We start from the raw sequence: 15,096 nt of genomic DNA, 5'->3' as shown, positions 1-15,096 counted from the left end.
AATGGCCTCTCTGGCTCCTGATCAAGCTGCTCAACGGCCATGATCCCAGAGACTCAGGAGCAAATCTTGAAACCCAGTGGCTTTTGGCAGAAATCCCTTCAGATTTAAGTGTTAAAATTTCGGAATTTCAAAATCACATGGCCCTACTGCAGCCACGAGACATCATATGTTATTCATAACCAGCAATAGAACACAAATTGTCTACTGTTGCCTTGTCAGCAGATCTGAGTGTTAGGGTAAAATCTCAAATAATAATGGTGGGTCTGGTGTCAAAATATTGAATGTAATCAAAGTAGAGAGAGAGTAATGTAGAAATCATCTGCCCCCAGGTAGGGGGAGGGGGAGGGATGGGGGTATACTGGGGTTGTTGGGGGTGGAGAAGGGGCACTGGTGAAGGTATGGGTGTGGGTGTTTCATTGTATGACCAAGACTTAGACCTGAAAGCTTTGTAACTGCTCTCACGGTGATTCAATAAATAAAATTATAAAAAATGAAAAAAAAAGTAAGGTGAAGTTCATGCACAATTCAATCAGCTAATCAGTGGCTGAATAAATAGCAGTACTCCTAAATAAAAAAAAATTAGAACCACCATGAGATACACAGTTACAAAGTTGTTTATGTTTGGGCTTCAGTCATATCATGTGCCAACAACCTGTCCCTTCACCAGTGCACATTTCCCACCACCAATGTCCCCAGTTTCCATCCCATCCCCAACGCCCCCCCCCCCCCCCCCCCCCCCGCCACACACACATCCTGCACGGCCAGACTTTAAACCGAAATAGTTTTTATTATCTGGTTCCAAATATAATGCTCAAAGAGAAGGTGGTACTGGGTGGCTGAAGTTTTAAAAGAGCCAAGAAACCTCTTATAACTATGTTTAGATTCTCCCAATAAAGCAACTTCAAGAGGTAGTTCAGATGAATGGATCAAGAAACTATGGCACATCTACACAATGGAATGCTAGGCAGCTGTCAGGAAAAAAGAAGTCATGAAATTTGCCTCTAAATGGACGGACATGAGGGGTATTATGCTGGGTGAAATGAGCCAGAAGGAAAAGGACAGATATAGAATGACTGCATTCATTTGTGGTATACTATATATGTATGTATGTATGTATATCGTAGCACTGTAGCACTGTCCTTCCGTTGCTCATCGATTTGCCTGAGCAGGCACCAGTAACATCTCACAACAAATTGTGAAACTTGTTACTGAGACTTGTTGGCGCTGGAGCGATAGCACAGCGGGTCGGGCGTTTGCCTTGCACGCGGCTGACCCAGGTTCGATTCCTCCGCTCCTCTTGGAGAGTCCTGCAAGCTCCTGAGAGTATCTCGCCCGCACAGCAAAGCCTGGCAAGCTCCCCATGAAGTATTTGATATGCCAAAAATAGTAACAACAAGATATATATAGTAGAAGAACTATATCCATGATCAGGGTAAACAGGGGTTAGGAGGACAAAGGTTGGAACTAACCACAAGTGTGTGTGGGGCTGAGGGTGGGTAAGATGGAGAAGAGACCAGTATGACAGTAATGGCTGGAAATGATCACGCTGGACAAGATCCGAGGGTTAAAAGTAGGTAAGGGATATTCTTGATAGCCTTTCAGCCTCACTAACACAAATCACAATGCCCGAAAGGAGAGAGAGAGCGAGCGAGAGAGCGAGAGAGAGCGCCTGTCATAGAGGCAGGCGGGGGTGGGGGTGGGGGGTGATGGGAGGGAACCTGGGGATACTGGTGCTGGGAAATGTGCACTGATGGAGGGATGGGCGTTGGTTGGAACACTGTATGACCGAAATCCAATCACGAATGCCTCTGTAATGCTCTAAAAACAGTAATATATATATATATTTTTAAAGAGGTAGTTCAAGGGTGCAGAGAGGTTGAAAGAAAAAAAAAAGCCTCCTGGTTCAGCTGAGCTGATGTCCCTGATGAGGCAGGGCACAGGTAAGTCATTACCTGTCTAAGGCTCTGGGTTCCAGCCCTAAACCCCAATGAAAAAAGGGAAAAAAGTATGTCAGAGTCCTTTCCCCCGGGTGTTTTGTAGGTCTGAAAAGTGTAATAACGTTTCTCCTTCTGAGGGGGCTGAGAATGGTTTTCTGTTCTGTTTTGCTTTGAGTTTTGGCTTTGTTTTGTTTCTTAGTCTTTTGAGTCACGCACAGCGATGCTCAGCGTTTGTATGACCCTCACATTCTCATGCTGTTACAGTCCCTTACCACAGCCTGACCCGACCTCAGCCCCGAGCCCTGATTCTCACCACCCCAAGAGAGGGGGGGTTCTCACTACTCCTAGGGAACCTGGTGAACCGCAGTCTCCAGAATGTTCTCAGGGGTACAAGATGCAAACGGATCTGGTCAGCTACTAGAAAATAAATCCAAGGTCGAGTGACACGAGCTTCTGACCCCCTTGCTCACTCTCCAGAGGCTAATGACAGTGACGCCTGTGGTGCAGGGGAATGGGAAGATCCCCCGGCAGCAGCCCGAATGGATTCGCTGACTGAGGGCCAGGGAGGTGGTTCCAAGGGCTGGAACTCAGGCCTGGCACGCTCAAGGCCCCAAGTTTGATCCTCAGGTTCCATGAGCACTGGCAGGTACAGCCCTGCAAAGCCCTACCACTGCCTGCACGCCCCCGAGAACTGATGGGGGGAGTCCTCTTCCCCCGAGAAAAGCCATCTTACCTTCCTGGGGACAGACACAAGTTCTGCAAACCCTCCCTGGCAGGTTACGCGTACTCAGTGTGCCAGGAAAATGCAGGTTCCCGCGCGAGGGGGAACCAGCGCCCCTAAGCTCCCCGGCTGGGCGCGACGCGGAGGGGCTGGTACCTTCGATGCTGCGGATGTTGTCCCGCCACAGCTCCAGGTGAGACGTCACCTCACGCGCCTTCTCCAGGAACCGCTTCCAAGACTTGCTGCTGTATCGCTTCAGCTGGTCCCACTCGGAAAGGTACTTCATCTGGGTCTCCTGAATGTCCCTGCCAACAAGGATCAGGACCATGCTCGGGCTGAGTCCTGGCAGTGCTTGGGGCAACCAAATGGGGTGCTGGGGATCAAACCCAAGTCAGCAAGTCAGCCCTGCGCCAGGCAAGCACCCTCCCCACTGTGACATAGCTCCAGCCCCTGTGGGGGGACGGTTTTTTTTTTCCTTAATTGAATCACCATGAGATACAGTTACAAGCTTTCATGTTTGAATTAAGATCACAAGATCAAACACCCATCCCTCCACATCTCCTATCTTTGGGGGAGGGTTGCTTTTTTTTTTTTAGGTCACAACGGTGGTGCACAGGGGTTACTCCTGGCTCTGCACTCAGGAATTATTTGGGGGATCATAAGGGATGCTGGGAATTGAACCTGGGTCAGCCATGTGCAAGGCAAACGCCCTACCCGCTATGCTATCGCTCCAGCCCTGTATCCAGTCTTTGATGCCACAATTGGGCTCCCTGGTGCATGTGCACCACACCCCTCTTCCTCTCACCAGTTCCCCACTTCCAGCTGTACAGTTTGGACTCTGAGCGACTGGAGAAAGGCACCCCATGCCCAAGAATGCACTGTCCCCTTGACAGCCGCCCGGAGGCTCCGGACATACCTGAGTCTCCTTTTCTCGGAGATGTTCAGTGCATACTTGCGGATGGACTGGTTATTACAGTTGCTGGGGAAGCCGGCCTCTGGCTGCGAGCCCTGAGGGTCTGCAGGCCTCAGCAGAGTGCCACCTGGCTTGTCTCGGTGGGGAGCGGTCGTCCTCTTGCGTGCAATAGACCGGTAGCTGGGCAGCTCTTGGAGGAAACGCACAGAGGGAGTGAAGGACTCGGAGTCCACAGAGAGGCTGTCTGGAAGAAGGCAGAGAAGCAGCCTTTAGTCCCACGCGGGAACAAGAAAACAGGCAAAAGTCCCATGCTTGGGAATCATATACAGTGCCGGGGCTGTATTCATGGGGCCGGAGCGCTAGCACAGTGGGGAGGGTGTTAGCCTTGCACGGGGCCGACCCAAAGTTCAATCCCCGGCATCCCATAGGGTCCCCCAAGCAACACTAGGAGTAATTCTTAAGTGCAGAACCAGGAGTAACCCCTGAGCATCACTGGGTATGACCCAAAAAGCAAAATAAATAAGTAAAGGCCCTCCCATTGATCACCGATTTGCTCGAGCGGGCCCAGTAACGTCTCCATTGGAGACTTTGTTGTTACTGTGTCTGGCATATCGAATACTCTCGGTAGCTTGCCGGGCTCTCCGAGAGGGGCGGAGGAATCGAACTCGGGTTGGCCATGTTGGCCGCTTGTAAGGCGAACGCCCTACCCGCTGTGCTATAAGTTATTCACTTGGATCTCAGCCACCCGAATTAAGCCCCCAGACCATCCCTGGCTGGGGTCAGGGCCCAAAGGGTTTTTGTTTGCTTGTTTTGATTTGGGGGCCACCTCCAGAGATGCTGAGGACTTACTCCTGGCTCTGTGCTCAGGAATCACTCCTAGCGGTGCTGGGGGGACCCTATGGGGTGCTGGGAGTCGAACCCAGGTTGGCAGCATGCAAGGCAAGAGCCTCCCTGCTGGATACTGTGGCTCCAGCCCCACATTTACATTTTTTAAAAATATTCATGAAGGCACCGTGATTAGCAGAGTTTTATCTTTATGATTTTCCTCACCAGGTTGGTGCTCGCTGAGCGGCTGACTCTGCAGTGACAGTTTAGTGACAGCTGAGCCCCTGTGTGGCCCGGGACAGTTGTCTAGTGAGGAATGTCCCACTGTGTTGGTCACGGCAGTGTGTTGGGCAAAACCTCAGGAAACAGGGGCCAGAGTGACAGCCAATAGCACTGCAGGCGGGCTGTACCCTGCACGTGACCCATCTGGGTTCAATCCTTGGCACCCCGTGTTGTTCCCCAAGCACGGCTGAAAAGTGATCTCTGAGCACAGAGCCAGGAGTAGCCCTGAGCACTGCCAGGGGTGGGCCCCCAAGAAACAAAAGAAGAAGAAGAAAAAGGAACAGCACCTCTCCACCAAGGTCTTTGGCAAAATGTTTATTTTCTACATGCCAGACACGGCCCCCCACACCCGGCCCCCAGGCTCTGCAGTGACCCTGGGACCTGCCCAGACCCACAGAACTTGGCAAGTTGTGCCCAGGTTCTGCCTGAGGGTGTTTGCAGCTTCCCAGAGCCCGATGGCCAGAAGCTGCCACGTTATCCCTCGTTATCCCTCGGGGGTTGTGACCGCTGACCTGGCTGAGACAGCGACATTGTGACCTCCCCCCCCCAGGGTCTCTGGGTGCATGGACTCATGGATGCTGAGAGCAGGTGTTTATGACCACCAGAGGTCAGGAGGGAGGAATGGAGGGAGGGAGGGAGGGAGGGAGGGAGGGTGGGAGAAAAGGAGGATCGTGAAGCGGGGCTCTGAGCTGGCTGGGAACCTCGGAGGTGGTGGTCAACCGGTAAAAGCTGGAGGGGAGCACTCACTCCTCACTCGGCCAAGGGTGGACCACACGCATGTGCACACACACACGCACAGCACCAGCAGAGCCCCCCACCTCGGGGTGCTCAGCTCCTGTGCTCACAGCTGACAGGAGGACGGAAGAAGGGGTGCTGGGAGGGGCCTGGCTGGCAGCTGGAGTCCACAGGGCTCAGACAGGAACAGCTGTCCCACGACGATGACCGTCTCAGCCCTGGGCCCCGGGAGGACCTCAGGGACAGGGATTCCCTAAAGCGAATGGGGAGGGGGGAGAGTGAGCGGGGAGGGCTATCTCCCCCGCCTCCAGGGGCCAGTTAGTAACCAGGAACAAAGGCTCCCTGGTACTGCAGGGGCCAGGACAGTTGAGGCAGAGGGGTGGGACCGCGGGGTCAGGGCAGAAGGACGGCCCACGGGCAGGGCTGGGGCAGGGCGGGGGGGGGGGGGGGGGGGCGGGACAGGGGCGGCCACACTCGCAGACAAGGGCTGTCTGAGTCGCACGTTTCCCATCTCCAGGACAGGAGCCTTCCCCCAGACCTCACTGTGATCGGGGGCACAGCACGACGGTGGTGGCAGCTGCTCAGGGGGTGGCACATGGGCCTCGCATGCAGCAGCCCCAGCCCAGACCCCACGTGGCTCCCCCCAGCACCGCTGAGGCAGACGGTGGTGCGGGCTCGCACCCAGTGCTAGGAACCGTGACTGTGTTTGGAGCCCGCCAAGTTCTCCCCCGCACCCCCAAGAAAATGCACACTCGGGTGGGGGTCACCTTCTAGGTGACCATCAGGCCTCTGGACAGCCAACATGGGCGTCAGCCCGGCTCCACCCCTCACCAGGCTGGACAGGGTCTCTGGGGGTGCCGGCGTGGACGGCCCACCCTGCTTTGTGGAGGGTCCCCACACCCTCCAACCCCCTATGGTCGTCAGCCCTCCCCTCCCACCGCCCCAAACCCTGTCGCCTCCAGGAGGACAGGGACTGCCCCTCCTTCATCACAGAGCCCCGAGTCTAGCTCAGGGACGACGCTCCAAATATTGGCTGCATGAACGAAGGAATGGCGGGGCGGGGGGGGGGGGAGTGGAGGTTAGAGGAAGCTGCAGCTGGACACTTGTTTCTTTCTAGCTGGTTTTTTTTCCACATTCCAAAAAAAAAAAAATACCTGGAATTGAGAGATAGTACAGCAGGAAGGGCATTTGCTTGTACACAGCCAACCCGGGGTTCATCCCCAGTACCCCCTAGGGTCCCTCGAGTCCACCAGGAGTGATCCCTGAGTGCAGAGCCAGGAGTAACCCTGGGTGTGATCCCCTGAACTCCCCTCCACCTCCAAAAAAAACCTGACAGTGAAATATTGAATCTTATAATGATTGTAGCTCAAGTTGTTCTACTCTTTTTATTTTTCTTTTTGGGTCACAGCCAGAAAGGCACAGGGGTTCCTCCTGGCTCTGCACTCAGGAATTACTCCTGGCGGTGCTTGGGGGACCCTATGGGATGCTGGGAATTGAACCTGGGTCAGCCACGTGCAAGGCAAACACCCTACCCACTGTACTATCACTCCAGTCCATTTTATTTTTTCTTGAGGGCCACACTCGGTGGTACTTGGGAGCTACTCCTGGCTCTGTGCTCAGGGTTGCTGTTGGAATGATTTGGGTGCTGAGGATCGAACTGGGTTCAGCTGGGTACAAGGAGAGTGCTTTCTCCTGAGCCTCTCTGGCCCCAGGTGGCTCATACTCCCCCTCACTGCACCCATGGCTGGTCTCCAACACTCTCATTCCATCGAATATGAAACGTTTATTTATTTTTTTAATTGAATCACTGTGAGATACCGTTACAAAGCTTTCATGTTTGAGTTTCGGTCAAACAATGATCGAACTCCCATCCCTCCACCGTGCACATTCTCCATCACCAATGTCCCCAGTACCCACCCCATTTCCAACCTTCCCCCCGCCTCCATGGCAGACAGTTTCCCCCATACTCTCTCTCTACTTGGGGGCGTTATGTTCTGCAATACAGATACGGAGAGGCTATCGCGTTGGGTCCTCTATCTACTTTCAGCACACGAGTCCCATCCCGAGCGTTCCCTCCAACCATCACTGACTCAGAGATCCCTTCTCTGTCCCGGCGGCCTTCTCCCCGGCTCACGAGGCAGGCTGCCACCTGTGGACCAATACTGCTGGCCCTTGTGTCCACTGTCCTTGGGTGTCAGTCTCACATTCTTTTCCAGATTCCACAAACGAGTGCAGCCCTTCTGTGTCTGTCCCTCTCTTTCTGACTCATTTCACTCGGCATGATAAGATCCACCAACATGGGATGTCGAGGCGTTTTAGAGGCGTTTCCTCCACAAGGTCCTCAGCATGTGGACCAAGCAGCCATGGCCGAGGCCTCGCCGTCCTTCACTCCCATCACCGTTGCCAGGGCCCGTTCCCACACGACTGAGTGGAGCTTCCTGTGCACGCAGTCTGCACCGGGGGCTGTGTGTCCCACACGGGCTAAGGGGCCTCGTGCAGGGGAGGCCAGCCAGCGCCCAGCCCCGGGGAGAGGAGCCGGGAGCACACGCCTGAGTCAAGCTTCCCAGCACCTGGGTGGGCGTGGCGCCTGGCGGGTGCTGGGCTTCACACACTGTGAGCAAACAGCCCCAGGGCAGGGTGAGTAACTGGGGCAGTGGAGACTCGGGGAGAACTTCCAGTTGCAGAAACGTTGGGCGCTCGGCTTTCAGCCCCGCTGCCGGCATCTGGCCCCCATGTGCCACCTGAGACATGGTGGGTCTCCTGCCTGTGAGGGGCCTCTCACTGTGCCCCCTGCAGGATGGGGACTGAGTTCTGGCTTCCGGGGGCCTCGCGGATTATTCCACGGTTCGGTTATGGAAAGTGCTCGGAGAAAAGGCCAGCAGAACTCGGCAGCTGTTGTACAGTTTTTTTGTAACCCCCGTCCCCGTGCTGCTTGGGGTTACTCCCAGCTCGTGTGCTCAGGGATGGAAACCCAGCCATCCACCTGCAAAAGTACAAACTCCCTGGTCCCCGCACGCCTTTTCTCTGAAGAGCCAGATAGTAAATGCATCATGACGCCTCAGCTGTCTTTGCGGTCGGAAAGGAGCACCAGTCCTTGACTGGGCAGGGCCCTGTTCTAATATAACTATACAACTTTATTTAAGAACATAGGGGTGAGGGGCCGGAGTGATAGTACAGTGGATAGGGCGTTTGCCTTGCACACGGCCGAACTGGGTTCGATCCCCAGCATCCCATAAAGTCCCCCAAGCACCGCCAGGAGTAATTCCTGAGTGCAGAGCCAGGAGGAACCCCTGTGCATCTCTGGGTGTGACCCAAAAAGCCAAAAAAAAAAAAAAGAACAGGGGTGAGGGCCAGGGCTATGGTTCAGCAGCAGAGCACCTGCCTTGCATGTGTGAGGTCCTGAGTTTAATCCCCAAAATCACAATTGTGATTGATACTGAAACCAAACCCTGCCAGGAGTGATCCCTGAGTGCAGAGCCAGGAGTCAGTCCTGAGCACCACTGAGTGTCCTCTGCCCCCTCCAAAAAAACAAAAACAAAAAACAATTCAGGGAAAGCATTCAGAGTGATAATAAGTTGGGAACCAGGGAGACAGTACAGCAGATTGGGTCCCTGCCTTGCACGCGGCTGACCCGGATTGGATTCCTGGCACCCTATATGGTCCCCGAGTACTATCTGAAGTGATTCCCGAATGCAGAGCCAGGAGTAACCCCTCAGCTTCACTGAGTGTGGCCCCCAAACTAATAAAAATACTAGTTATCATTATTATTCTTAAGGGCTGGAGCGATAGCACAGCGGGTAGGGCGTCTGCCTTACAAGCGGCCAACATGGCCGACCCGAGTTCGATTCCTCCGCCCCTCTCGGAGAGCCCGGCAAGCTACCGAGAGTATTCGATATGCCAGACACAGTAACAACAAAGTCTCCGATGGAGACGTTACTGGGCCCGCTCGAGCAAATCGACGATCAACGGGAGGGCCTTTACCTTACCTTTACCTTTATTATTATTCTTATTATCCAATAGATGGTGGCTGGCTGGACTAGATCCCGCAGCCCCAGTCTGCTGAATTACAGATGAACCCAACACCCATGAGAGTTTCCATGCCACAGACTCTAGCTGCTGTGGGTCCAGCAAGGGGCTGGACTTACAGGGATTTACACAGACCTACCCTTCCCTGCTAGGGACTCTGCAAAGACACTTCCTGGCAGGAAGTCACACAATGTGCATCGGCAAGTTCCTGGGGAGCCTGGCCTCCACATGCGCTTCTCTCTGGGGACCCTCGCACCCTCGCATGAGGACAAGTTTCTGCAGGTGGAGGCTGAGCTGGACCCGGAAGAGGCTGGGTTTGGGTCTGAGGTCACCTCCCTCACCTCAGAGCCTCTCTCCAGTCCCTGCACCCCCCAGTCCCCCACTCAGTGTCCTCCTGTGCTGAAAGCTCATCAAGCAACCCTGGAGCCTCAGTTTCCCTACTGAGTGGCACCTCTCTCACCCATCGACAAGCAGCAAGAATTCAGAGGTGCCTGCCTGCACCCCAATTCAGATGGCTGAGCCCAAGGGCCACAGAGCAAGGAAGGGTCCCAATCCACCTGTTTTCTCCAGAGGGTGGAGCCGCCTGCCCGACTCTGCATGGGCACCCCCCAGCCCCAATGCCCAGGCGACCATGTGGGCAGCGCCTGTCCATGCCCAGGCCTCAGTGCAGGAGGCCTTGTCCACCCTGCACCCATTTTTTTTGGACTTTTGGGTCACACCCGGGAATGCACAGGGGTTCCTCCTGGCTCTGCACTCAGGAATTACTCCTGGCAGTGCTCGGGGGACCATATGGGATGCTGGGAATCGAACCCAGGTTTGCTGCGTGCAAAGCAAACGCCCTCCCCGCTGTGCTATTGCTCCAGCCCTCTCCCTCGCCCCATCCATTTATAAAGTGCTAGTTGCAAGCACCCTACACTCTCCTTCCTCTCCCGGTGCATCTTCCCTGCTGGGGAAAAGCTCTGTGGCAGTTGGGCCACCCCCTGACCTGTCTCTGTGAGCCCCAGTACCCACGCTCGTCTCTAGCGCCGTGTCAGGATTGATGACCCTTGGCCTGGGGTCAGGGAGGGGGCCCTCCCCCAAACAATGTTCCTTTTAAAAAGCAGCCAGATTGCAACAAAGGTTACAACATGAACAGTCATTTCCTCCTTTTTTCCTTCTAAGTTCTACACTTCCTGAAACAACATAAACAAAACAGAACAAAACAAAAAAACAGCCATCTGCTCAGAGGCCACTGGGCAGAACCCGGCCTGGCCAGGGGACAGAGATTAGCCCCTCTCAGAGAAAAGGAGTGAGGGAGAGGATGGCCAGATATGCGCCCTCCCTGCTGCGGTCCAGATCTTCAAGACAAGCTCCATCCCACCTTCAAAGGTGTTAAGTGACCTGAAGGAACAGACTGATGGGGGGGGGGGGGGGGGAAGGAGGATTGCAGGGTGACTGGCCAAGCAGCAGATACGTTGATGCCTAGGGTCCTGTCACAGAAGTTCTGGAAAAACTTTCCGGTGGCCAGCCCTGAAGTAGCCTTGGGCTGCAGCCACATCAAAGGTGGCTCTGGGATGCCCCGTGGAGAAGGATGGGCCCCTCTGGGAGGGGGAAGCTCTGGGAGAAATAAAAGGCCGTGATAAAAGGGCTCAGGAAGAACACAGATATTCAACTCTGTCCCCACCACCACACCCGGGGAATTCTCTGCATTCAGAGAACTCCAGCCAAGGCCAGGGGTGAACTCACCACTAGACACCCCCCAAAAACATCATTCAGGAGCTGGAGCGATAACACAGCAGGTTTATCGCTTGCACGCAGCCGACCTGGGTTCGATTTCCAGCATCCCATACGGTCCCCCGAGCACCACCAGGAGTAATTCCTGAGTGCAAAGCCAGGAGAACCCCTGTGCATCGCCGGGTGTGTGACCCCAAAAAAGAAAAAAAAAGAAAAACAGGAAACCCCCCAAAAAACAAAACATTCGGCGCTCTCTCCACCTCCAGAAGCCCAAATTCTCTCTCCAGCATCTCCCTCTTCCTCCTTCTATTTCCCCAAATGAAATTGTCGAGGCCCTTCTCGATGGGCCTCCTCCTGAAATTCCTTTTTGTGAGTGTAGACAACAGACCTGAGTTCCTAAACCAGGTCACCACTAATTTCCCTCTCCCTGCAAACAGCAACCCCTGACTTCAGCCCAAGGCCACAGCTCCCCAGGAACTTGTGTTGGGGGTGGTGAGGCAGGGGGACCAGTTCTGGTGCCGTGAAGATGCAGCAGGCCTCAGGGGCAGCTGGACATGAGCGTCCACACCCACCATCAGAGAGGTCAGCCATCCAGGACAGCGAGGAAGGCATTTGCCTTGCATGCAGCCGACTCCAGCTCAATCCCAGGCACCAGTGGTCGCCCAGCACTTCTGGGGGCAAGCCCCAAGCACAGAGCCATAAGTGGCCCCCAAACATCGCTGAGGGTGGCCCAAACCTTCCCCCCATATACACACAAAGATGGAAACCTCAAATGTCCATCAGTGGAAGAATTATGTCTTTCCTGTGTCTGGAACCGCTTATTAAAAAGGAGCACCAGGGGGCCAGAGCAATAGCACAGCAGGGAGAGCATTTGCCTTGCATGTGACCGACCCGGGTTCGATTCCCGGCATGCCATATGGTCCCCCAACACCATCAGGAGTAATTCCTAAGTGCAGAGCCAGGAGTAACTCCTGAGCATCGCTGGGTGGGACCCAAAAAGCAAATAAATAAATAAATAAAAAGGAGCACCAGGTCCAAATGGAGTCTGTTATGCCAAGACTTACTCCCCAACCTAACTGTTCTCTGGGTCTCTCTCACGGTGGAATCTTAAAGCAAACAATCTGGAATTTCCTGGGCAGCACCAGTGAGGTCATCTGTGTGATTCAACAGCCCTGGCCCCCTCCCGCTCCTCCCTGAGGAAGGCGACTTTGCCTAACACAAACCCTTCCTTTGCTTACACTAACTCCGTCCCCAAATCAACTCCTTGAAGCACTTGCTGGATGGGATGATACTGAATCCACAAAAATGTCAACTAACGTCAGAGCTCTAAGTTTATTCCGAGTTTACTCCACGAAGTTTGGTTCTGATGTAGACACAGGTAGATAGGACTGGCCCCCTCCCAAGGCAGTGGCAGTGAATTTCCTGGGAAATAATAATATCAATAGCCCCGAAGTTGCAAAAAGCCAACTTTGCAGAAAACAGAAAATGAGGCTTCACCTGGTGCCAGTAACAGACCCAGACAAGGCCAGGTGACAGACTTCAGCTGACTCGAAGGAGATTCCCTGGAAACTTCCAAGCTGTTCCTTTGTGACAATACCTAATCAAAAGTCTCCCACCTCCAGCAGAAAACTCCAGACCAGGGTAACCCTGAGAATATGCACATAAAAGCCGGTCTTACATCTGCACTTGTTTGTTCATTGCAGCACTCTTTACAATAGCCAGAATCTGGAAAAAACCTGAGTGCCCGAGAACAGATGACTGGTTAAAGAAACTTTGGTACATCTACACAATGGAGTACTATGTAGCTGTTAGAAAAGATGAAGTCATGAAATTTACATACAAGTGGTACAACATGGAAAGTATCATACTAAGTGAAATGAGAAAGAGAGGGATAGACATAGAAAGATTGTATTCATCTGGGGAACATAAAGGAACAAAATAGGAGACTAACACCCAAGAGTGGCCGAGATTGGTACCAGGAGGTTTGCTCCATGGCTTGGAGGCCAGCCATATGTGCTAGGGGAAAAGGAAGCTCAGATAGAGAAGGGAGCACCAAATAAAGGGTGTTGGGAGGATCCTCCCAGGATGGGAGAAGCATGCTGAAAGTAGACTCTAGACCGAACATGACTGCCACTCAATGCCTCTTTTGCAAACCACAACACCCAAAAGGAGAGAGAGAACAAAAGGGAATGCCCTGCCACAGAGGCGGGGCGGGGGGGGTGGGGGGGACTGGGGGGGGGAGGGAAACTGGGATCCGTGGTGGTGGGAAATGGGCACGGGTGGAGGGATGGGTACTTGATCATTGTACAATTGAAACCCAAGCACAAAAATTTGTAAGTCTACAACTGTACCTCATGGTGTCTTACTAATAAAAATTTTAAAAAAAAAGGGAAGGAAGGAAGGAAGGAAGGAGAAAGAAGAAAATACTTTATACTAAAAAAATTTTTTACTGTAAATAGAAAGTGACTAAGAAAATGGTAGCCCCAAATTCAAGTCTCAGTTTCCTGGCTCCAGAAACTTTGGTTCTCTGGGACATATGCTGATTCTATAAAATAAAAATGAGGTAAGCATGCCAAAACAAAACAAGACTAAACATAAAAGCCAGCCTTAAAGGCCACTCAAGGGTTCTCCACCTTCCCAGAGGCATCATTCTCCACTTTCTCCCACTTTCCCTCCCTCCTCGCCTTCAAAATCCTCCATATAAAATTTTTACTCCACTGCTCATCTACTCCTGAATTCTTTTCTGTGAGGCAAGGTAAGAACTCCAAATCCCTGGGCAAGGCGTGGGGCTGGCTTCTCCCTCCCTGCTAAGAGCAAATCCTCGTTCCAACCTGACACTGTGGCTCCCGGAGAAATCGGGTGCTGGGATTCAACTCCCATGCCTAGAAGACCAAGCAGACATCAGGAGTGGCCTGACAGCCACCTGGTGGGGCTGGAGGGGCTCATCACAGACTTTATCAGTTCCTGGTCTTCCCAGCTGGTCTTGGGGAGGCAGAGGCAGCTCGGGAGAAAGTGACTGTCTCCGCCCTGCCTCACATAAGTCACCTGTGGGGTTCACCGACATGGATTCCAGTTTGTTGCTAGGTGTCGGGGCTGGAACCCAGCTCTCTCCTTCATGGAAGGCAAGTTCACTGCGTGATAGGCCTGGCTGCAGAGTTGCCCGCCCCCCCCCCCCCACACACATCACTGTATCACTGTCATCCCGTTGTTCATCGATTTACTCGAGCGGGCGCCAGTAACGTCTCCATCCGTCCCAGCCCTGAGATTTTAGTAGCCTCTCCTTACTTGCTGGCCACCTGCCGGTGCCAGATAATCTCGTCATCAGCCACCCTCCAGAATTTACGGCTGCTTCTCCCGAAGGGAGCATGAAATGAGGCACCCATAAGCATTCCACTGTACTCTGCACCAGGTTCTTTTCACTCGGGGTGCCCCAGGGGGAGCAGGTGAGAGCCCTCCATGCCCCGAGGGACCCAGCCCCGGCAGCCGACCTCCACTATCCAACTGCCGCCATGCTCCAGGCCGCTTTCCACACGTTCGGGCCGAGCCTCACATATGAGGGAACATATTCCTGGACCAACACATCATAAGATACTCCCTACCATTTTCCATAATTACCACACCATATTTGATGGGGTTCAGACAGTACGCAACAAATCATAGAGGGATATATATATATGTGTGGCTCTCGGAGAGCCCAGCAAGCTACCAAGAGTATCCCGCCCCCACGGCAGAGCCTGGCAAGCTACCCGTGGTGTATTTGATATGCCAAACACAGTAACAATAATGGGTCCCATTCCCCTGACCCCGAAAGAGCCTCCAATACGGCAACATTGGGAAAGACAAGTAAAGAGAGGCTGCTAACATCTCAGGGCTGGGATGGATGGAGATGTTACTGGCGCCCGCTCGAGCAACTCAATGAACAAGGGGATGACAGTGACACAGTA

The 15,096-nt window shown here is 53.6% G+C and overlaps 1 protein-coding gene across 1 annotated transcript in view; it reads right to left on the bottom strand.

Moving 5' to 3' along the window:
• Positions 1 to 3,650, bottom strand: part of TMC7 (transmembrane channel like 7) — a 28,179-nt gene extending 24,529 nt beyond the window's left edge. The window contains exons 1-2 of the mRNA XM_056138904.1: positions 3,575 to 3,650; positions 2,815 to 2,963 (exon numbers count right to left, since the gene is read on the bottom strand). Coding sequence (XP_055994879.1) covers positions 2,815 to 2,944 — 130 coding nt within the window. The 5' untranslated portion in view covers positions 2,945 to 2,963; positions 3,575 to 3,650. The remainder of the gene's footprint in view (positions 1 to 2,814; positions 2,964 to 3,574) is intronic.
• Between the last annotated feature and the right edge of the window lie 11,446 nt (positions 3,651 to 15,096).

Source organism: Sorex fumeus, unplaced genomic scaffold, assembly GCF_029834395.1.
Source record: "Sorex fumeus unplaced genomic scaffold, SorFum_2.1 ptg000130l, whole genome shotgun sequence".
NCBI lineage: Eukaryota > Metazoa > Chordata > Mammalia > Eulipotyphla > Soricidae > Sorex > Sorex fumeus.
Note: the sequence above shows the minus strand (reverse complement) of the source record. Positions and strands in the feature narration are given on the sequence as shown.